The sequence below is a fragment of the Phodopus roborovskii genome, unplaced genomic scaffold (genome assembly GCF_943737965.1).
Source record: "Phodopus roborovskii unplaced genomic scaffold, PHOROB, whole genome shotgun sequence".
Taxonomy (NCBI): Eukaryota; Metazoa; Chordata; class Mammalia; order Rodentia; family Cricetidae; genus Phodopus; species Phodopus roborovskii.
Genome location: NW_026126433.1, coordinates 26970911 through 26995545, shown reverse-complemented (window position 1 = coordinate 26995545; position 24635 = coordinate 26970911). Strand labels below are relative to the sequence as shown.

The 24635-nt window shown below is 42.5% G+C and overlaps 1 protein-coding gene across 1 annotated transcript in view; it reads right to left on the bottom strand.

The window, feature by feature from the left end:
• The window catches only part of Stx6 (syntaxin 6), a 38649-nt gene extending 14778 nt beyond the window's left edge, over positions 1-23871 (bottom strand). The window contains exons 1-4 of the mRNA XM_051186004.1: positions 23648-23871; positions 12653-12822; positions 9510-9604; positions 819-881 (exon numbers count right to left, since the gene is read on the bottom strand). Coding sequence (XP_051041961.1) covers positions 819-881; positions 9510-9604; positions 12653-12822; positions 23648-23682 — 363 coding nt within the window. The 5' untranslated portion in view covers positions 23683-23871. The remainder of the gene's footprint in view (positions 1-818; positions 882-9509; positions 9605-12652; positions 12823-23647) is intronic.
• Between the last annotated feature and the right edge of the window lie 764 nt (positions 23872-24635).

Below are 24635 nucleotides of genomic sequence, written 5' to 3'. Positions count from 1 at the left end.
GAAATGGAGTAGGTAAGGAGGGGAAAGCTGGAAAGAGTTGGGGTATGGTGATATTTTGTTGGTGCTCTAACAAGCTTGTCTGGAAATCAGAGTTCAGAGATAGCCATACTAGTTAGCCAGGCAGAGGTGGCACACGCCTTTAATCCCAGCACTTGGGAGGCAGAGGCAGACACATTTCTGTGAGTTCAATGTCATTCTGGGTTACACAAGATTGATCCAGTTTAAAAGAGAAACAGAGCCAGGCAGTGATGACTCACACCTTTAATCCTAGTACTTGGGGGCCACAAGCCTTTAATCCCAGCACCAGGAAGGTGGAGACAGGAAGGGATATGGCAGGGCTGAGAGGGGAATACAGGGCAGGAGGAAACAGGAACTCACAGCATTCAGTCCAAAGATTCCTAGAGACATAAGTGCCCTTTCAGTCTGAGGGGGAGATAAGGACTAGTGGCTGGCTGCTCTGCTTCTGTGATCTTTCAGCAAACAATATGAACAAAATATATTGTATGAAAATTTTTTAAAGAAGTGCAATTAGTGGGTTTTGTGTCCTGCTGTCACCATGTCTTGTCACATACCCAAAAGCACTGGGGCTAACCAATCATGGGTAAAACCTGCCAATGAGCCAAAGTTTGTTACAGTGGCAAGTAATAAGAACAGGCACTAACAAACAAAAGGCAGTCACCATACTTACCCTGTCTCCCCAGGGCCAGTGTACATGGGTATTCTTGAACCATGATCCAGGGATGGCCAACAATTTCAAATCCCAAGTATCTAAACACATATTTTCATTAATGGACACTTACATTTGGATGCTTTCTCACCTGTCTGTTTTTCCTTTCAGTCAGTGCCTGAACGGATGAAGTTGACATCTGATCCTTCATGTCCTAATCAGACAGAAACGACAGAAAATAAAGGGGAAAATACCCTTAAAGAAAATCATGGCTAGTATTTCCCATATCAGCAAAATGCACAATTGATTGTCTTATCTTTAAGCAAAAAAGACAGCCTTCTTTGGCTTTTATTTTCCATTTCAAACATAAGGGGAATTGGAAAGATCTTTCCTTAAAAACAGGTAATACAGACACTAAATTTAACTACAAAGAAGGCGGCAACTACCATACCGAATCAGGGCTCTCTCAAACTTTCCTGGATTTGAATGAGCTGTGATTTTGGTTTTCAGGTGAAGGGGCCCTGGGTCCAGAAAAACTGATCTCAGAGTCTTTCAGCCAACAGGTCAGTGTGAAGGTAAAAAGCCTGTGGAGCCTGTGCTCAGGACTAGCATCCTTTAGAACACATGTAAAATCTGCTCTTCTTAAAGTGCACCTACCATTAATACCTAGAAACCCTTACGTGTGACTTACTGCTGAGCTGCATTCCTTCACAGTACAGACTTCTTTGTTTTGTTTTTGTTTGTTTTGGTTTGGATTTTTGAGACAGGGTTTCTCTGTGGCTTTGGACCCTATAGTCCAGACTGGCCTCAAACTCATAGAGATCTGCCTGCCTCTGCCTCCTGAGTGCTGGGATTAAAGACATGTGCCACCAAAGCCCAGCAGTACAGACTATTTCTAACAACAGAGTGATTCTAAAGTATTATAAAAAATCAGGGGACATGTTATTTAATCTTAAGCAAAACTTCATTAAATAAATGAGTCACTTTAATGCTTACATTTAACTACAATGGAACACACACACACAATGTATGTCAGGCAGAGAAACCCTGTCTCAAAAAAACCAAACCAAAAAAAAAAAAAAAAAAATCTAAAGTACAATTTTCTTTCTTTAAAAAAATTGGTCAAGATACTTTGGAATTTTCTGTTTTTCTGCATTTTTCTTCTGAATTTTCTGAAATTTCAAGTGGACTTATTCTTACAGATGCAAATATTATGGTACTCAACTTTCATTATTGTAAATAGGGTCTTACTCTGTAGCCCTGAGTGACATGAAACTCACTGTGTAGACCAAGCTAATCCTGAAATCGGAGATCTGCATACCTCTGTTTCCCTGTGCTGGGATTAGGGTGTGCACCATCACACCCTGCTAGGTATCAAGACCTGTGACAATCAAATGCTAGATTGGGCATGCCCTGGCTTTACAATTCCTACTACAGTTAATTCTGAAAAACCACCTTGCTTCAACTTTCAAAGACCGGATCATTCATTCAGCAAGTATTTACTGACATCTGACATGTACCAAGCATGCAGCAGGCGGCATGGTTTAGTTCTCTGCTCCCTTGGAGCTCACATAGTGAAGTGCCCGACTCAGACATCCAAGACATTACTAAAAATGCACTTCTCTCAGTCCCTGTGACCTATGCCACAGGTTCTTTATGGCAAGTCTTTATTAACAAGTCTCTGAAGACTGAAGCTTGAACCAGGAGATGGTGATGCATGCCCTTGAGTGCTTGGGAGGCAGGGGCAGCAGATCTCTGTGAGTTTGAGGCCAACCTAGACTACAGAAGGACTTTTTCTATATTGTTGTATGTCAATAAATAAATGAATACTGCTCCCATATGATGGATGGTAACAGGACAAACTCTTGGAAAATGAATTCGGTTGTTTTGTTCCAAACAACTTAAGAATATTTACTGCCAACTGGGAAGTAGTGGCACACATCTTTGATCTCAGCTCTTGGTAGGCAGAGGCAAGTGGATCTCTCTGAGTTCAAGGCCAGTCAGATCTACAGAGGGAGTTCCAGGACAGCCAGGGCTACACAAAGAAACCCTGTCTTTAAAAAAAAAAAAAAAAAAAAAAAAAAAAAAAAGTGTAGCAATTTATGGAAAGGAATTAACCAAAATGGATGTGTAAAAATTTTTCTGCAGTATCATTTACAATATAAAAGTAGAAGGACTATGTCCAAATAAGGGGAAAGAACCGTAAACCTATGCACTACAGTACTGCGGATACTCATCACACTCATCAGAAGCCTCCTTTCCAAAAGCAGACAATAGACAATCGAGCATGGAAAGAGGCACCAGCCCACCAGTGACCAGAGCAAAGCTACAGGCATTTTCCCAGTTAGACCAGGAAAGACGAGCTGAGTTCAAGACCTAGCAATGGGTGGCTGGGCTAAGTTAGGCAGTTGCTAAATTTCCATTTTTTCAGTAACTCACAAGGCCACTGTGGTGATTAACAGTGACCACTGAAATGGACACGTATATAAGTATGCAGCCATTGAAAAGGATTATCAAATTTTGCCTTCTCCAACACAGGGGCCACACAGGCAAGCAAGGTCAGTACATTATTTTAATTAACTAAAATGTAAATTCTGTCATTGGTACACTTTCAAGCATGGCCACAAAAAGTTGAGTGTGTAAATCTATTTTTCAATTGCAAGTTTTATAAAATTTAAAGGAAGACTATTATTTTCTTTTTTTGGTCTTTTGAGACAGGGTTTCTCTGTATAGCCCTGGTTGTCCTGAAACTCACTGTAGACCAGCATGGCCTCAAACTCTGCCTCCCGAGAGCCAGGATTAAAGGCATTTACTACCGCTGCCTAGCAAAGGCTGTTATTTTTAATAAAAATTTCACATAAACTAAAAATTTAGTTTTTACTGTAACAAGTTAAAACAACTTTAACCTCTAATATTTCTTATATTGGTTGTATGTTCAAATGATAACTTTTTAAATATATTAAGTTAAATAAAGTATATTAAACAAACTTTTTTTTAATGAGGGTACTAGTCATAAATGGTTAACTGTATTTTAACTAGACAGAACCATTCTACATCTATCTGTATTTACACACATGTATTTTGTTGTTGTTTTGAGACAGTTTTCACTATGTAGCCCAGATTAGTTTTGAACTCATGATCCTCCTGCCTTTACCTCTCAAATGCTAAGGCACCAGGTTCAAGTCACAAACACACTTTCTCCCCTCTTCTTGACTCTCCTCACTCTCGGATGGGTCCAGAGATTGAACCCAGGATATCACACATACTAGGTAAGCTCTAAAATAAAACTCTTCATAGAAAAAAAAAAATTACAGGATATCATATCATTTCTTTCTAAGGATTTGTGTGTCCCTATACCAGAAAACAGACAGAAAATAGTTATTTTTAAAAAGTATTTACTTACATACTTCTTTAATGTGTTTGGGTGTTTTGTCTGCTTGTATGTCTGTGCACTGTGTGTGCCTGGTGCCTGAGCAAGGCAGAAGGTGTCAGATCCCTTGGGACTGTACTTACAGACAATTCTCTAAGTCCTCTGGAAGAGGACTAAACTCCAGCCCTGGAAAATGGTTATTTCTAGACAGTAAATTACAGAATGGAGGGGCATTTTCCCCTTTCAAACAGAATTATTTACATTTAAAAAACAGCAAGCAGAGAGTTTTGTTTTTTTCACACAGGGTTTCTTTGTGTGACAACCCTGGCTGTCCTGGCACTTACTCTGTAGACCTGGCTGGCCTCAAACTCACAGAGATCTGCCTGCCTCTGCCTCTTGAGTGCTGGAATTAAAGGTGTGCACCACCACACCAGGCTGAGAGTATTCTTAAGACATAAACATGCACTTGATTAACAACAGGGTTCCAGCTATTCATCAAGAGGAAACTACAACACAGTACTGGATCAGGGATTATTTTGAGTTATAGGGGTCTTTTTTTCTCATCTTGTTAAAAGGCTACTCTAATTTTCTTTAATAAACATGCAGTAGTTGAACAAAATATGCTTTAATCTTAGATTTTAGAGAGACAGAGTGCTGATGGGTACATTCTCTTAATGGCTGTGTGGTGGTGTGTACCCTATACATGCTCACAGCTGTGGGGAGCACAGCATTCACGTGTGGATGGCATTTTATATATGTAGGCTGGTCACCAGACACCACACAGCAGATTACCTTCACACTGGGATATGGAATTTTAAGCTGTGTTACAAAACAGTTTTAAACATCTTGTAACAATCTATCATGCCAAAAACATAATTACTCATCATCTTTCTAACACATGAAGCTTAGGATCAGCAGTTAGTCCCAATAAAACATGATCCATCTGCCAAAAGAACAACAAATGTCCTGGTTATTTATGTTCCTGTTTTCAACTGTTTCCAAGCTGAATGAATGAGACACTGTCAATGGCAACACCTCCCACTCACGAGCCCCTTGTCCCAAAGCTATTTGTGTACCCGTACTTATCTTAACCTGTGAGACTAACCCAAAGTCACTTCTGTTCTAACTGATGGCAGCTCTAACTGATGGCAAACAGTTCTTGGGTAAAAACATATTGTGGACTGTTGGGTGTTGGGAAACAGGGTGCAGGTGTAGTTCTGATTTTTCTCCCAAAGTTAAAATCATAGAATGTTAGTGAAGACTGTTTCTAGATGAAAATGGAAGTTCAGGGAGGCTTATGGTTTCTCATGAAAATCTATTAAGGTAGAGCTTAACCAACAAGTCAGGTTTCTTGGGGTCTTACTGTTCTTCTGGTATATGCTGCAAAAGTAAATGCACTGAATCGCTGGAGTAATCCAAAGTTACTTGCAGGATATATTTACACAACAAAACTTTCCCATGTGAAGCCTTGAGTAGCGAATAGATGATTCCACAATGTAATAATATTACCTGAATATAAATGAGCCAAGATGTAGCTCAGTGCTAGAGTGCTTATCTAGTACGCATGAGGGCCTCAGTTTGATCTCCAGCACTATGCCAAAAGAAAAGGAGGGGGTGAAGGGGCTATATTACATGAAAACCAAAATTGATTTTTTCAGCTAAAACTTACGATGAAAAGTTAATAAAAATTGGACAGCCTTATAAGATGCTTAGAAAAACATAACACAAAACTCTTCAAACAAGGGAAGAGTATAAAGTGTGTGGCCAATTATTATTAATCAGAAAGTCACTTGGGAGTGCTTGTTTAGCATGCACAAATCGCACACACACAAATCATACAGGAGAAAGATTTGCTTCTTCACATAAAAATTACTATATATCTTTGAGCCCTCTGTCTGACAAAGAGTGACACAATCAAGTAAACATATGCTCTAGAAACCAGATGGTGACTTTAGTCCCAGCATTTGGGAGGCAGAGGCAGAGGCAGACAGATCTCTGAGTTCAAGGCCAGCTTGGTCTACAAAGCAAATTCCAGGACAGCCAGGGCTACACAGAGAAACCCTGTCTTGAAAAACCAAAACTAAATAAAAAGAAAGCAGATGGAATTGATGTGGTACCACATACCTTTAATCCCAGCATTTGGGAGACAGAAGCAGGCTGATCTCTATGAGTTTAAGGCCAGCCAGGGCTATGTAATGAGACTCTGTGTGTGTGTGTGTGTATGTGTGTATCCATATATTCATATACATATACATATATATGTGTGTGTGTGTGTATACATATGGTAAAGACTTTTCTAAACAAGAGTAACTCCCAACTGCATTCTAAGTGCTCATCCTTATCACACACACACACACACACACACACACACACACACACACACACACACACAGCTCTCACTCCAATCACAGAAGCTTCCTCTGCAGCTGGGGGAGACCATTACAGCAACCACAACTGGTCAAAATGCAGAGAACAAGTGACTGTGGGGTCACAGCCCCAGCTGATAAATCTACAACACAACCCTACAGTGAAGGTTCATGGAAATCACAGAAGGGGGGCTGGGAAGACTGGAGACCAGAGGATGGGAAGTCTCCTGTGAGACACTGTCTCCCATATATGACAGGGAAATGCATCCAAGGAATTTTAACAATAGTCATCTAAACAAGACCTGCACAATGACAACACCAGTTGACATCCTAACATGGATGAGGAAATGTCACAGGGTCCACTCCTATATAGACTATGAATGGCTGCTGGAGGGAGAGTCAGTCTTCTCCAGGGACAAGCCTGTGACAGGCTACCCAATCCCAAGTGGTCAGATCTACATAAATATATATACAAACAACACTAAACAGTAACAACAGGTAATATTTATAAATGCATATATGTATGTACATACATAATACGTGGTCTGTGTGTGTCTGTGTGTGTGTGTGTATGTATGTATGTAAAACAATATAATGAACAAAGAGGTCACAAATTTGAGAGAAATGAGGAGGACAAATGAGTTGAAAGGAGAGAAGAGAATAGAAATGATGGAAATACAGCACTTATATATGAAATTCTAAAAACATTTAAAAAGTTAAAACATGAAGAAAAAAAAAAAAAAGTAGGGCACTACTAAGTGAATGGTGGTTACTAGGATTAGTGCTACCTGAGCCTGTGGTTTCAAAGTCTTTGTGTAAACTTTGTCTTGTCCCATTTCCCAAATCTGCTACCTCCCTGTCCCTTCTCCACAGTTTCTACCAAGAGCCAGAGATCTCTTCAGCTGAATACAGAACAACTGAAGTCAATACATGCAACTGTTTGGGGTTGTTTTGTGAAAGGCATGTGCCACCATTGCCAGGGAACTTTTTGTTTTTAGCGAAGGTGACTCCTATTTTCTTCTTTTCCATAAAACTGTCAATTAAAGGTTATTAAAACCAAATCTGCAAAAGTTCAGGTGTAGTTACTGTTAGTAAACCTGGCAATTACTAACAGTTTCCCAAAATGGGGGGAAGGGTAAATTAAAACTAAAAGTCTATCACTTATTCTGTTGAAAGCACAGCTGAGTGTGGTTCAGATCTCACACTCTCTAAGGATAGTAAAATTCCGATGTACTTCCATGATTTAAAAAATTCTAAGGATGCTAGAGAAATGGCTCAGTGGTTAAGAGCGCTGGCTGCTCTACCAGGGGTCTTATGTTCAATTCTCAGCAACCACATGGTAGCTTACCACTATCTATAATGGGATCTGATTCCTTCTTCTAGCATAAAGTCAAGAGAGCACTCATAAACATAAAATAAATAAATCTTTAAAATTAAAATAACTCTAAGATATACTTTAAACAGATTTTCAAATATTAAGAAAATGAACTTTGGTATCTACCTCCAGTCATAGTTATACCAATTTAATTTTCAATATACTGAGATCTTGGAATTCCAATTTTCAAAACTCACAAATACTACCTTACAGAAAAAAATAAATGCATTGATAAAAGAATGTATACTTTACAGCAAGGCACCATAAAATATCAGGGTCAACAGTAGCATCCCTCAGAAAAGCCAGTATTAACAAAGGAAGGAAGGGAAGAAAAGAGAGGAGAAACAAAGAAAAGAGCACGAGACAGAAGAGAGGGAGGGAGAGAAGGAAAGCGAACTGTATGTAAGAGATAAATGAGGTCGGGAGGTGGCTCAGCAGTTACCAGCACCTGCTGCTGTCCCTGATTTGGTTCAGGTGCACACGCTGGTAGGCTCAGACAGCCAGATGCAGTGGTTTACAAGGCTAGTACTTGGAGGCTCAGGCAAGGAAATCACCATGGGTCTGAGGCCAGTGTGGGCTACAGAGTGAAATCTTGTCTAAATAAGTAAATAAAATAATTGAGGGAATTACACACAAAAGATGTCACCCAACAGTGTCTTAGCAGAGCAACATTTACAACTAGAAAGTCAGAATGTTGAATCCAAATACCAATGTCTCCAAAGGGCACCTAAAGTGAAAAAGATCTCTGCTCTACAACATATGAGAGTTATACACACAATTCAATTATAAGTACCGGGAAAGGCCAACTACTGAGTGAAACAAGAAACAAGGGTGTATAAAGTTCATGATAATCTACCATTTCAGATCTTTTCAAGAGGAAATCACATGATGAAAGTCTCTGGCAAGCACACAGCAAGGTTCCTGCCATATGTCAGCACTGGTCTGATCCCAAGTCTTTTTCTTCAAGGAAACTACTTTCGAGGACATATGTTAATGGCAGCTGCTTCTCTTACATCCAGTTATGCTAATCAAATGGCTTAGCCCTACAGTTTCAAAATACAAAATATATCTGAATGACACAAGGTTGTACCTAAACTATATTTTCTTTTTTATACTTTACTAGTGGGTAGTGTTCTAAATAATTTAGTACTAAAGATATGTCTGCTTGATGGCTTATTTTTACAAGCCACCTTGGCTTGCCTGCTCTGGGCAATTCCTAAGAGGTTGTCAAGCAGTTGTATAGGCAACAGTAATAGCATGAGTGTTAGGAGTTCCAGAAGCAACTCAGATGGTAGAGAGGGCCACCAGCCAAACCCAGGAAGAGCCACTCTTCAACAATGCACATGATTACCAGTCAATCAGGAAACCAAATTGCTTCTATAAGAGACTTTCCTTTTGTCCAGAAATAAAGCACATTAGATTTTTTTTAAATCACTACTTTACAGAAATAGGAGATACAGGCAAGTGAGATCATGCTGTTATGATAACCTTTTAGCCAGCAGCTTATTGTCTCATGTTCAGTGTAATAAACCAGATCATATTAAAAGTAGACACCACCACCACCCCATCACCTCACCTCTGCTGAGCCAGAGAAGTTGTATATGGAACATTCACATTGAGTTCATGCTAACAGGCTATTTCAGAGTCAGCCTGTTAGTCTGTGATTGAGGGTGGATTTTGAGAAGTGTGCTTATCTCCTATACAGCTTATACCATAAGGAGTGAGCCTTACCCTGACAATTTGCCGAGTACTTGTGATGAAGGCTTTTCTTATGCTCAATTCTGTTGCATCCAGGTTGAATTTTCTAGGATTTGCTTCAACTATGCGTGAACCAAAAAGTTAAGGTAAAACAAATGCACCATCAGAAGCTATAAGCATCTTGTTAAACCACAGGACACTGAAATGAAAATCAAACAGCCCAAACCTCCTGGAAACACCCAACCTTACATAAACATCTCTAAACTTTCTCTCCAACCACAGCTCTGTCCCAAGACAGAGACGACCTGGCAAGTTAAAAATAGCCTCTGCTAGCTAGGCATAATGGAGCACACCTGTAATCCTAGCACTTAGCAGGGGATCCTGAGTTCCAGGCCAAGCTGTGTCTCAAAAACCAGGAGCAAGGAATGAAGCTGGGGTGGAAGGAAGGAAGGGAAAGGGTAAGAGGGGTAGAAAAGAGCTGTGGGGCTCCCCATAGATTCGTGGCTGTCTCGCCACAGGTCAGCTAGGATCTTCCTGATGCTTGCCAACACTTGTGTCTATTCTTTTTTGCCTATTGATTAGTTGACACAGGAAACCCAGAGTGGCCTGGAAGTCACTACATAGCCAGGCTTTGAACCTGTAATGATAGCACTGCCTCAACCTCCCTAGTTCTGGATCATAGAGTCACCTCAGCTAGCTTCTGCAAACCTTTTCAAATCATAATTCCAAAATTGTTTTCCTTATGCCAACATGGTAATCCTCTTCCTCAACCTAAAGAGATCAGGGAACTGCCTTTGCTCCCCTTATCTTTAGGCCTGGTTCAATTCCTTAGGACAGATACTAGAAAAATTTGTGGTCTCTCTCATAGCCTCTAATTACATTATCTGTGTTATTATTTATTATCTGTTCCCAACCCTAATTCCATGAGGCCTAGTAGTTAGTTTCATTTGACCTAATCTTGAAAACCAAGAAAATGTTTGGTACATAAAATACTCAATAAATGATTGTGAATGAATGATAAATACCAAAACTTTTGTCCTTTATCTCATGGTTTGAGACAAGGGCAGGCTATGTAACCAAGGCCAGCCTAGAATTCACCATATAGCCCTAAAGTCCAGGCTGGCATTTGATTTGTGATTCTCCTGCCTCATCCTTCAGAGTGCTAGGTTTGCAGATGAACATCGCCATGCCTAGCACTAACAGCTTTTAAAACCTTCTGTCTTATAGGTTTTACAATTTTATTTATCTGTGTAGCCTTTTTAAAATCTAGTTAACATGAGAAGCAATGGCTTCTCTGCAGCATGCCACACATCTGTACCATTACACTTTGCTCATGGCCCTCCACTGCCCTTCTGTTCTTGTGCCTCACAATTCATGCCCCCCAATCTGTCTCAAAGGAAGCAATAGTCCTTGAAATTGCTTGTAATCCTGTCCCCTCACATTTTACTTGTTTTTTAGTGACTTAAAAGGTATCATGAAAAAAAATTAATGAAGAAAAACTATCATGGACACTAGAATAGCGATAAAACATTCTGCTTATCAACTTCCTATAAACCCATGCTGCCTGGTGAGTGCACCTTGTAGAAGCCGCTTTCTTTGATGTGTTATTTTAAAGAAAAACACAAACCAGAAGTCAGACACAGAACTGGCGTACTTTCAAACTAACTAAAATTTTGGTTCTGGAGATTTTCTGGCTGAAAACAGAATGCTGCACAATTCAGCTCCGACAGATCTCTAGTTTATCAGTCAGGCCTTTCCCCCAGCATCAACTGCATAGATCAGCATATTGAATCAGCTCTCACCAAATAGTTCTCATGATACAGGTAGCTCTTTGATGGACAGTGGCAGTTTAAAATCCCCCTTTAAGGGGAAGTGGAATCTTTGAAGAGATTTTCTTCTAACTAGCAAGCTGCAGCACTGTTCTCTATATTCCATTATACAGCAATGACTGCTTGTGTGGTGTACACACTCACACATATGTTTCTCCAGGGCCAGAACCCTGGTCCTTGTGTGTTAGGTTAGTCAAGTGCTATATTACCAAGCAGCATGCCCAGCACAACTGATAATCCTTTACAGCTAATAACTCTGGGAAGGTACCATTCTAGCTCTTGATACATCTAACTCTCTTGACACTGTAAGTTGGGCACTCTCATCGTCCTAGTGTTCTTCTGAAGAGGAAACTAAAGCACAGAGAAGCTTACTAATGTGGGCAAAGCCACTCACTATTATTGTGACACTATTATCAAATATATATTCAACACCCTGGCCCAGAGTTCCCACGGCCCTTGGAATCTCTAGATTCTATTGCTATTGCTAGTAGATGGCAGATAATTGCTACACAGCTCCTCTGATCACCAAACCAACATTACAATTAGTGATAAGAACTAATTACCCACAATTACCCCTTGGAGGAGGAGGGACTAAAGGCTGAGCTAAACACTACTAGCTAATGACCTAATCAATAACATTTCTGTGATGAAGCTCTCCTAACCCTGAGGTGGACAGGCCACTGTGGAGTGCCATAGGACAGCATTCCTGGAGGCCACACACACTTTTCTGCCATATATCTCCTGCACTCCTCTCCCACACCCAGACTTTAACCTAAGCAATGCATTTTCCTGAGCTCTACAAGCTGCTCTTGAAAATTAAACAAACAGGATATGGCTCTGAAGCACAGGCCAGAACCTGGGGTTGGTATGTGGCATCTGATGTGGGAGCTGTGAATGCTACAACATACCATCATGCTATCTCCAGGTAAATAGTGTCAAAACTGTAGGACACTTAGCTGGTGTCTGCTGGAGAACAGATTGGTGTGTGAGGGAAATCTGCACAGATATCACAAGTACTAGTATTTTACTGTGTACGAGGAATAAGTTTACTTTTACTTTTACAATGGTAGAGTGAGAAGCTGACCATCAACTGATTGACTCCAGTGTCCTAAGTGATGATCACTGCTCTATGCAGCCTGGATAATGCAGGATTCGCTATCCATGGAAGAACAAGGCTGTCCTACCTGAGCTCACTGGGCAGACCTCAAATGTGTCACAGTACAAACAGGAGCCAGATCAATTACTGTAAAAGCAGACCTCTTACTGATGGCTCAAGGTCTGGACAGACTGTCCTCTTGCCTATGCTCTGAGTCCCTACACCCAGACATCACAGAGAAGAAAGGATATTGATGGTTTCATCAAGGTCCTCCAGATCCCACTCTATGCTGCGGAGGTTGTTCCTCAGCTCATTGGTGGTCCAGTCGATTTCCTCCCTTGTTGCTGCAGAGGGACCCTGAAGGAGTTCTGTCCATCTCTGAAACAATCCTTGGGCAGTGTTGACTGCTTTCTGTACCTCTCTGTAATCAAGGGGAAAGGAAGGCAAGGTCACACATTACTCATTCTGTGAATGAGAGCAGGACTTAAGGCAACAGCACCACATACCACCCTCATAACCCTGTCACATGACCACACATCACCCTCACAACCCCATCACCACCCTCACAACTCCATCACACCCTCACAACCCTGTCACACTGAACAAAGCCCAAACAGTAGCATTGAACAAGGCCCAAACACACAGACTATTTTGTTCCCAGCAGATGCAGAATAAATTGGCCATTATTTAAGCAACTTTAACATCACATTTGTTTGAGGAAGACAGTTCTGTTTTTTTTTAAACAGACAATACTAAAGTGACACAAAGAAGTGATCCTATAAATTAACTAAAGGGTCCTTCACATTCATTTAGCTTTCATTAGGTGTGATAGTCAATCTTTCTTTTCTTGGGGAGGAGGTGTGGAGAACTACTCTCCCATGGCTTGTGTTTTATAAAAGATTTTAACCTGACACATTTTAAACTCAAAATCTCACTGGAAGATTTGTAAACATTTCAGACTTGCTAGTATCCGCTTCCCTAGATTAAGCAACACTGTGTAACAGTCTAATGCTTTTCTTGTTTAGAGTATGGGATCAGGCCACCTTGCAGATGTGGTTAAAAGGGTCTATGAATACCCCTCACTATCACAGAGCTTAAATCTCACTGTAACATTATATCCTGAAACTACTGTACCAAAAAATCAATATGTAGATGTACATATGTGCACATGCATGCCAAGGCCAAACAGTAACCTCCAGCGCTATTGCTCAGCAGCTATCCACTCTGTTTTTTGAGACTGTGTCTCTCATTGGCTTGGAGCTCATTAATGAAGCTGAGCTGGTTAGGGAGCAAGCCCCAAGAATCTCCCTGTCTCCACCTAACCAAGCTGGGATAACAAGTTGTGGCTGCTGGAGAGCTAACTGAGGTCCTCATGTTTGCCTAGCAAGCGCTTTACCAAGTGAACGGTCTCCATAGCCATGTCTGGTATCCTAACTACAGTAATTGCACACCCACAAATCCATGTAATTATACAGAAGCAGACACAAAAAGGGGTGGATTTTAATATAGGTAAACAAAAAAAAAAAAAAAAAAAAAAAAGAAAAGAAAGAAAAAAAAAAAAAAGAAAAGAAATTCAGGTGTAGTGGTGCATGCCTTTAACCCCAGCCAGGAAGCAGATGCAAGCAAATCTCTGAGTTTGAGACCAGCCTAGTCTTCAGAGCAAGTTCTAGGACAGCCAAGGCTACACAGGGAAACCCTGACTTACACCACAATCACAACACTAAGGAGGCAAAGGCAGGCAGATCTCAGAGTTCAAGGCCAGCCTGGTCTACAAAGTGAGTCCCAGGACAGTCAGAGCAGTTACACAGAAAAGCCCTGTCTAGAAAAACAAAACAAAACAAGAAGAAAGGTAAAATAATCATTTCTATAACAGATGTCTCAAGAGACCCAAAGGTAGGTACTGTCATCAATGGCTCAGACCTTGAAAGAAAAGCCAGAGCTCCCAAGAGCCCAACCTGCTGCTAGTAACATTTTCCAGGCATGAATAAGTAATAGGTAATAATGTGGGTCACAACCAAGTTTTCTAATGATAGTAGGGTTTTTTGGTTTGATTGTTGTTTTTCAAGATATAGTCTCTTTGTGTAGCACTGGTAATCCTAGAGATTCACCTGCCTTTGCCTCCCAAGAGCTCAGATTAAAGGAGTGAGCCACCACGCCTAGCTGGTGGTAGATATTCAAAGAGTCTCAATATTTTATGCAACCTAGGTTAAACTTGAATGTATAATCCTCCTGCCTAAGCTTCCTGAAGGCTGAGCTTATTGTAGGCATAAGCAACTATGCCTTGCAAGAAACTTTTGGAAACACTATTCAGAACTTCCCAAAGAACTTGAATTTCTATATAGTGCCAAGAGCCACAAGGCACTCTAATAACACACAAAACCAACAAGGACACCCTCCCCACTCAAAATTGCACAGAATCACTTAGCAATAAACACAGAGGAGTACCTAGCATTTCAACTGGGTCAACCCATAAACCCCAGCAGTATATAATCCTGCCACCCATCCATTTGCCATCCTGGATAGCAGAAGGAAAAGTAAATGCCCCTTTATCCTTCTCAGATTTCCCAGGAAAGGAAAGGGAGGGGCCTCAATCAAACCAGCTGAGGAAGGGCGTCCAAGAAACTGCCTGCCCTACACAGCGAGCCCTGTATTGAATGAACAGTTGTGACCAAAAAACATACCTTTATTTGGACAGTCTAGCTTAGCTATTTTCAGGTTTTCTTTCAAATATGCAATGGTAATAATTAAAGGATATTTAAGAGTAAAGGTACACTGTGACTTCTCAGGGTTCGGCTAAGCAAGCTTCTTGGAAAGTAACAGTTGGCTCACCGATAGCATTGGAATGGTATCTGGCATTTCAATCCAAACTCACTATGTTCTATGAACTGGAGCTCCTGATGCCTTGATCAAGTCACTGATGAAGAAAAATAAGTATCTCCTTGTGAGCCAGGGAAGTTTTCTGCTCATAGCTTTCAGAGTCAGTCTTACATACCATGTCACAGGCAACAAAGCACTGTGTTAGTAAAACTTGGAAAACCCTGGGACTGTCAAAACCCTAGGACCTGACAAGCTCTCATAACCACAGACAAATAGACTCTAACACCAACCTACTACATGGCCACAGGACCACTTGTAACAGAGCACTTTTTTCCTGCAAACTTTTCAAACAAGATTCTTTTACCCCCTTTAAACGAAACTTCACAGCCACAGGACTAACCTTTAGAAGCTAACTCAATGCTGACCAGTTGCTATTGATTTTAAAGCCTCTTCCATACACCATTCCAATCTGTTAAACCATAGTAAAGGGGTCACCACCCCAACCACTCTAGCTTAGGAGGGCTACAGAGAATATTCCCAAATATCACTCTCCCAAAATAAATCACATTTTCTTACTTGTATCTAATTAAATTTGCCAAGTGTAGGCTAGGTATGGTGGCACATGCCTTTAATCTCAGTGCTCTGAAGGCAGAAGGAGAAGGATCTTTGTGACTGTGAGACTAGCTTGGTCTAATGAGGTCCCATCTTGAAAAGAAAAAGAAAGTTTGCCAAGTATGAAAAGAAATGAGGAATAGCTCAGCTAATAGCTATGGTTGGAGTGTGTCTCTATGGGTATGTGCATGTTGGTGGCTTGGCCCTCAGTATGACAGAGTAGAGGTGTTGAAAGCCTTAAGAGGCATGTCCCAGATGGAGGTGATTAGGTTATTGGGTCATGGCACTCAAGTCATAAAAGTAGTTCTTGTGGGATCCCAGTTAGCTCCTGAAAGAAAATTTCTACAAAAGACAGAGCTTGCCCCTCCTTGATCTCTGGCTTCCCACCTCCACAGCATCTGTCCCTCTCACAGATGACTGATGATGGTGTGATGCAGCCCAGGGGCCTCTCTCTACAGGGCCCAGTCTTAGACTTTCCATGAGCCAAATAAACCTCTTCTTTTTACAAAGTATCCAGCCTTGGTTATTGCCTTACACCAACAGAAAAGGGTTTTGTTTCTTAGTAGCTGCTATTAGGCTATGTTAAGAAACTGCACAATTGCAGTTCCAACTTCCCTTTGGATTTTGCCTTGCTTCTTTTACCATGTACACAGACTCTGGGTTGGCAACTGTTCCTCTTAACTGTGCTTGTGCAACATTACTCCCCAACTCCTTGTAAAATAGTATTTGTTGTGCTCACAGTCTCTGTGGACAAGCAATCAGACACAACAAGGATGACCTGTTCCAGGTCCACAACATCTCAGGTCTGAACTGAAGAATGCTAAAAACCGGGGCTTCCCAGTCACTTCTCTCAAGTTCTCTGAGGTCTCTCCGCATCCCTCTGGTGGAGTGGCTTCAGTGCAGCTGACTTCCTATGTGTCAGCTGAGGCACCCTAAGCTTGTGTCCTAAGTGAAGATGACCCAGAGGAAGCTGCACTAGCTGAAGAACTTCAGAAATCAGTGTCACTTCGTCCTATTAGTCAAGGCAGTTACAAAGGTCTGGCCAGGTGTAACACAGGAAGCATGAATTACTAACCGAAAGAAATGAATGCCAGCTTCCCAATTTAAGAAGAAATGGGACAATGCATACACTGGTGCACTCTGTGTTTGGGACAGCAAACTTCCTGTAAGGACTTAATGAGAACTTTCTGGTTCAACAACATACAAGAGACTAGAAAAGGCAACAACAGTCTGATCCAGAGGTGCAACCTCAAAGACACAAGCTGCAAGCTTGCAAGCCTCAGCAAACACTTTACTCACCCACCACCCACACTCCCCAAGCTCCCTCCTGCCCTGCACCCCACACACTTCACTCTACCGCCAATCACGGATAAAAGAGGAGCTCTTCCCATAGCTTGACTTCTACACATATCCTTTGCATTTAAGGGAAAATCAGAATACTCTTCACTTAGTCTTCCTGACAACCAAATTCAGAAAAGGTCTCCACTTAGTTATCTATGGTTATAGACATTTGACCCTAACTCACTGTCTCACACTCACTGTCGCACACTCACTGTCCATTACTATAAACAAATACTAGAGAGAGAGAACAAGAGAGGAAAGACCCATTTCTGCCTCAGGATCTCAGAAGGCTCACTCCACGGTCTTTTGAGCTCACATGCTTGGGCAGAACATGATGTCAACAGGAGAGTGTGACAGAGGGGAGGAGTTCATGCATGGCAGGCAGCAGCAGAGAAAGTGAGGCAGGAAAGGCCAAGGTTCCCCAAGAACACACACACACACACACACACACACACACACAGTGACTTACTTCTTCCACCAGACCCTCCCTGCTAAAGTCTTGAGAACTTCCAAACAGCACCACTAGCTGAGGCCCAGCTGTGGATACAAGGGCCTCTTGAGGTGGCCCTTCATATCCAAAACACAGCATGCTGCTCCCATAATGCCCCTTGGTAGGCCTGACACCATTGACACTGCAGGTTGGGTCAGGAGTGAATCTGACTTGTCCTTCCTTCAATTTACTTGACTCTAGACCCATCACACATACTTCCTTGGAACAGCTTTTGTTTCTGTGGCCTGGTGCTTTTCTAGGATACACCATTTTCCCTTTCTCCACTTAGTCCCAGCATTCCTCAGGGTTCTTGTACAGCTTCTGGGTGCTTACCAGCATTCGGGGGTTCAGAGTACCTCTTGTAAGCTGATGACTTTCCAGCTGTGTTTCCAACCCTAACTAACCACTTATCCAAGGTCAGCCCCTACATTGATAGCTACCGAGGAACATTCCCATTGCTAAGACTAAATGTCTTTATACCTCCTGCAGAAAAAGCAAGTATTCAAACAAGCAAGCCAAGATAGACTAAAAAGAAAGCCTACTTCCTTCTCTAACTCTTAGGGCAGCCAACAGTGCCACCACTTCACAAGCCTGGAAACCTTCTAGGTGTGAGTCACTGGCCCCCTGCTTCACTTCTCATCTTGTACAGCCTGCACTAAGTCAACCACTGAGTTTTCAGACCTGTAAGGAACTTTCAAGATAACCGAGCCTTCACCCACGAACAGCTAAAGAGATCCAGAACACAAGCATTTTGGCTGCTTGCCTCAACTCTGTTGACCTTGAGGATGAAAGCATTCCACTACTACAGCCGTTTAATCTCAGCCTCCAGACAAATCTGCTTTCCTTATGGAACCACAAGATCTGAGTCTGAGCCCTTGCAAAGGTGACTTTAAGTTAGTGAACAGGAACTTCTCTCTAACCACCCGCTGGCGGCTGGAGAGATGGCTCAGAGGTGAAGAGCACTTTTTCTTGCTGAGAAACCAGGCTCAATTCTCAGAACCCATATAACAGCTTACAGCTGTCCATAACTCCAGTTCCAGGGGAATCAATGCCATCTTCTGACCTCCATGGGAACCAGGTATGCATGGGAGCACAGCACTCATATACATAAAATAAAAAAATTGATCTTAACATAGCACAAAAGCTTCCTTGACCCAGTGAGGGAGGATAGCAAAACAAACAAACAGAAAAAATGAACAACAGCGACAACAAAAACCCCTCCTAAGCAAGATGTGGTTGGTATGTGCCTGTAATCACAGAACGTGGGTCAGAGGATTGTCATGGTTTTGAGGTCAGCCTAGGCTGCATATTGAATTTCAGACCATCTTGAGCAATACAGTGAAACTGTCTCCAAGACCAAAAGCAGGGCCTAGAAGAAGGCTCAGTGGTGGAAGAGGCTGCTTTCCTTGGGAAACATATGGTGAAGGAGAGGACTGACTCCCACAATCTGATTTCCACATGGACACAAAATAAATACAATTATGGCCTAGTGGTATAGCCTTCTTAGTTCTTGTAAGTACATCTGTGTTACCTCACAATGACAACATTGTCTAATAAGGCATTTCTCAGACTGTAGCCCAATCACTAAGCAACGCGTGACTATATTGACATATCTCAACATGCTCAATTTTGTGGTTTTCTTGGTGTCTTGTTTCACCAGAAGTTGAAATTTCAAAAAAGCTAATTCTGAAAGCTTGGTAATTGTGTGTGTGTGTGTGTGTGTGTGTGTGTGTGTGTGTGTGTGTGTGTATGTGTGTAGAACTGAAAACTTAACTGAATTAACTCATCAAATACTAAGTTCCTATAGTGTATTTTTTTTTCACCCAGCAAATTAGTCCTGAATTTATGTACTAGTAAATGATTAATGAAATAGGCCTATTAAGACACCCTGGCACATTTCTAAACACAGTGCCCTGCCCCCTTCCAGGACCTCCACTGATGATGCTGTCTTCCACGAAGTATCCTACCTCTACCCACACCACCACCAGTAAAAAGTGCATGCTAGCATCTGTCTGTGCTTTAAGGTACTAGGCCAGAAATACAGAAAAACAAAAACAAAAGAACAGTCCAACCCTTTACTCACTGTCTACTTAGACATGGAGAAGTAGTAGCATAATAATGAATGACAGTCCCCAAGAGAAGCCCTTCCTGGAGGCCCTGGAGATGCTCACAGTGACTCAGAGATGCTGAGTGTGTAAATAGGCAGTGTAGCTGTTTGTGAAGTAAGAGCACCTTGTGTTGTAGCAGTGACAGACTGGACTGGCAAGCTGGAGCATGGAAGCAAAGGGGAGCAGAGTGAGTACAGACTCAAAGAAGGTGCTCCAACAGGTGCTGTTCGGTAGGTGGCTAACAAGAACAGCGTTAACCTTGGATAAGTGGTTAGTTAGGGTTGGAAACACAGCTGGAAAGTCATCAGCTTACAAGAGGTACTCTGAACCCCCGAATGCTGGTAAGCACCCAGAAGCTGTACAAGAACCCTGAGGAATGCTGGGACTAAGTGGAGAAAGGGAAAATGGTGTATCCTAGAAAAGCACCAGGCCACAGAAACAAAAGCTGTTCCAAGGAAGTATGTGTGATGGGTCTAGAGTCAAGTAAATTGAAGGAAGGACAAGTCAGATTCACTCCTGACCCAACCTGCAGTGTCAATGGTGTCAGGCCTACCAAGGGGCATTATGGGAGCAGCATGCTGTGTTTTGGATATGAAGGGCCACCTCAAGAGGCCCTTGTATCCACAGCTGGGCCTCAGCTAGTGGTGCTGTTTGGAAGTTCTCAAGACTTTAGCAGGGAGGGTCTGGTGGAAGAAGTAAGTCACTGTGTGTGTGTGTGTGTGTGTGTGTGTGTGTGTGTGTGTGTGTGTTCTTGGGGAACCTTGGCCTTTCCTGCCTCACTTTCTCTGCTGCTGCCTGCCATGCATGAACTCCTCCCCTCTGTCACACTCTCCTGTTGACATCATGTTCTGCCCAAGCATGTGAGCTCAAAAGACCGTGGAGTGAGCCTTCTGAGATCCTGAGGCAGAAATGGGTCTTTCCTCTCTTGTTCTCTCTCTCTAGTATTTGTTTATAGTAATGGACAGTGAGTGTGCGACAGTGAGTGTGAGACAGTGAGTTAGGGTCAAATGTCTATAACCATAGATAACTAAGTGGAGACCTTTTCTGAATTTGGTTGTCAGGAAGACTAAGTGAAGAATGTTCTGATTTTTGCATTTTATTCTTTAGGCAATGGGCAGCCTAAATGATTGAGTAGGTTACACCCACTCGGGCCTTGAAGGGCTATATTGTGCTGTCCAATATAAAATTCACATGTGACTATTCAGGCATGACTAAGGTCTTTAAAAGTGGTGTCACTGAGAAACTAACATTTAATTATTTTAAAAACTGGTACACTGCCAAAAGAAGTGGTATTATGTTTGGAGCAATTAGGGTATATGAATTTTTTCCTTCTTTTCTTTTTTCTTCTTTGAGACAGGATCTCATGTAGCCCAGGCTAATTTCAAACCAATTATGAGGCTAGCTTTTGAACATCTGTTCCCGGTACCTCTCTCTAACTTCCAGGTACTGAGATTATAAGTGTTCCCTACCAACCCAGACTTTGAATATATCTTTTGAACTGTAAGTTTAAAGAATTCTAAATATAGGACAATATGTTCAAATTTTTAATAGTCAAATTGAAATGAGCTAGAAGTTTAAAATGACAAATTTTGAAGACTTAATACAAATAATCTTTAACTGCACATTGAAGCCAAGTGCATGCCTACCATCTCAGCTCTCAGAAGACTGAGCAGTGACTGCTGAGTTTCAGGCTAGCCTGAGCTGCACTGTAAGTACCAGGCCAGCAAATTCTACATAACAAGACCCTATTTCCAAAAAAAAAAAAAAGAAGAAGAAGAAGAAGAAAATAGAAAAAAATCACAGCTGGCAGTATTATTTTGCATCTATTAACAAAGACATTGACTAGGTTGCTAGGTAGCACTTATCTTTAATCCCAGCACTCAGGAGGCAGAAGCAGGAGGATCTCTGTGAGTCTGAGGCCAATCTGGTCTACAAAACAAGTTCCAGGATATCTAGGGCTGTTATATAGAGAAACCCTGTCAGGAAAATCCAAAAACCCAACGGGAGAAAAAAATGTCATACTTGAGACATCTTTACTTTTCCTATTTGTAATATTTTCAATAATCTTGATTTTTAAACTTTTCCATTGTATGTGTGTGTGTGTGTGTGTGTGTGTGTGTGTGTGTAAATTCCTGCATGTGGAGGTCAGAGGACAACAAAGCAGGACTCCTTCTGCTATGTGGGTTCATCAGGCTTGGCTGCATGTGCCCCTATCTACTAAGATATCTCACTGGCCCTCAATACTGTTAACAAATGGGCATGCATGAAAATGCTAACACACATCTGGAAACACCTATGTGGCTAACTTCACTTTCCTCTTGGATAAAGTACAGACAACTACTCTTACTTCAGGCACCTTAAAGACCTACAGCAGTGTTCTAATAAAGTAGTAACATCTAGTGCTGGCAGAATATGTGGGGGGGGGGGTGGATATCTTTATGGCCGAGCAATGAAAAATTGTCAAAAATTCCACTCAAAGGCAAACACATAAACATTTTCTGGCTTTTACCAGCATCTACTCACTGCCAGAGATAACTTTTGCAACTTGAGTGTTAAAAACTTCAATTCTGGGGCTGATGAGATGGCTCAGCAGGCATAGAAAAAAAAGTGCCTGCTGCCAAGTTTAAAAACTTGAGTTTGAAACACAAATAGCAGAAGGTGAGAAGGGACTCCTGAGAGTTGTCCTCTGACTTCCATATGTGTGTCACAGCATACAAGCACACACACACACACACACACACCAGAGAGAGAGAGAGAGAGAATTAAAAAAAAAAAAAAAAGCCGTCCATTCAAGGGAAAAGTATACAATTCTAAATTAAAAAACAAAACACCCTAAATCAGTTCCCTAATAAATAATATATTTTCCATATAGGTTAAGTTTTACTGTTAAATCTATACCTTCCTATTCTCCCATCTAAATTAAAGCAATGTAAAAGAAAAACCCTTTTATTAAGTATCTCATCTAAAATACCATTTAAATATTCCCAGTACCCTTAGTGTAAAAACAAACGCCCACACAACTGCTCAGCTTTTGCCACTCCACAAATAAGATGCAAGTAGCAACTAGTGAAAAACAAGGAACACTTCACAGTCAGTAGAACTTATCCTGTCTTTGCAGTTCTCAGATTTTTGACATTTCTCTGACATTCAAAGCATAAAGCTGGCATGTTATTAGAAATAAGTTGCGACATCGTAATTGTGCGTTCTTGCATTTGTGTAATGGCTACAAAGTTGATACATAGAAGTGCAACTGATGTTTCCATCTCCCAACAGACAATCAAAGATGGAGTCAGGACAGCTCCCTTGCAAAAAGAGGGCAGTTGGCTTCTGAAAGACAGAACGTGAAGCGAGGAAAACCTGTCAAGCACCCAGGATGAAACCAAGGAGTTCAAAAGAAACAATTTCCTTCGACACGGTGGGAAAATCCCGGTGGCTCACAGAAAGACTCGGAAAGTTTGGTTTGGCTGATTGTATCTTGTTTTTCTTCCAACATCAGTACCGGGCCTGGAGGACTTTTCCTCCCCCGGGAATCCGCGCGTCCTCCCGCACCCGGCTCCCGCACCGGCTGGACGCCTCTGGGCAAGCCGCGGGGTGACTGTCCCGGGCTAGCTCCCGACTCCACAATGGAGCTCGCCCCCGCGCACGCCCACTCCAGGAGTGCCATTTCCCTTTTCCTGCCCAGATGCTGTCCGCCCTCTCCAGCGCTTCGCTCCCCACCTGCGGCGCGCAACCCCGACGAAGTGGCCGTGCGGGCCGAAAGGAGGACTCTCGGGGACCCAGCCCCGGAGGACACGCGGTGTCGGGGCGCAGAGGCTGTGCCGCCCTGCCTCGATTTCCCTCCCTTACCCCTGCGGCGAGAGTCCTCGGCCCACACTCACCCTTTCACCACAAAGAAGGGGTCCTCCATGGACATGGCGCCCGGCCCGGCAGCCCGAGCCCTCCCTGATGGCTCCCGTGGCCAGCGCCTCGGCCGAGTGACCAGGAGCAGCGGTGCGTGCAGACCTGGGTGCCGGACGGCCGCCGGTCCAGCACTCGGTCAGCGCCGTGGGCCGAATCCCACTCCAAGCCGGCCCCCACGGCAGCCTCCTCCCCCGGCACCTCCGGCGCCTGGCCCCGCCCCCAAGACATTCTCTGCGACCAATCAAGAATGCGTATCTCAGCTCCACTTCCGCACTCACGCTCACGTGACTCCGATCGCTCAGGCTCTGGGCCTGGGAGGGGCGGGGCTTGGGCTAGCGTCACTGGGCGGAGAGGCGGGCTCTGGGAGGTAGGCGATGTCTTCTGCCTCTGCTGGGAGAAGGCTATGGGCATTTTAGCAGTTGCTGGGTCTGTTTGCTTAGACCTCTTACCTTTCCTCAACGTTTAAGACTTGCTTTCAACGCCATGTGACTTACGTGCCTATCACATCCTCGACTTGTACTGTAGGATTCTCAAATAAGCTGATTATGGTAAAGTCTTAAGTCATGTAGTATGTAAATGGTGTATAAACATCAATACTCTTTGGGGGACGAGCCTACTGTTTTCTATTTTGTGAGAGGCTTCTATCTTTCTTGTACAGGGTCTCACGATCCAGACATCACAGAACCACAGATTCTGGGCACTTTCCCCAAAATGGACAGAATTATCTTTTGAAATACATTCTGAAAATGAACTTCCCAGCAGAGAGTTGAAAGGCAATGGAACCAGGCAGGGTAACTTCCTCTTAACTATGATTCCAAAACGTCCAGAAAGCATTTTATTTGACACAGTTAGTGAACTGAAAACTTGATGCACTATACATCTCTTTCATAGTTAAATACTGTGACCTTTCACTGCCAGTAACTACCGAGGTGTGTGGGGCAGGGTTCTAAGTGACTTCACTATCTT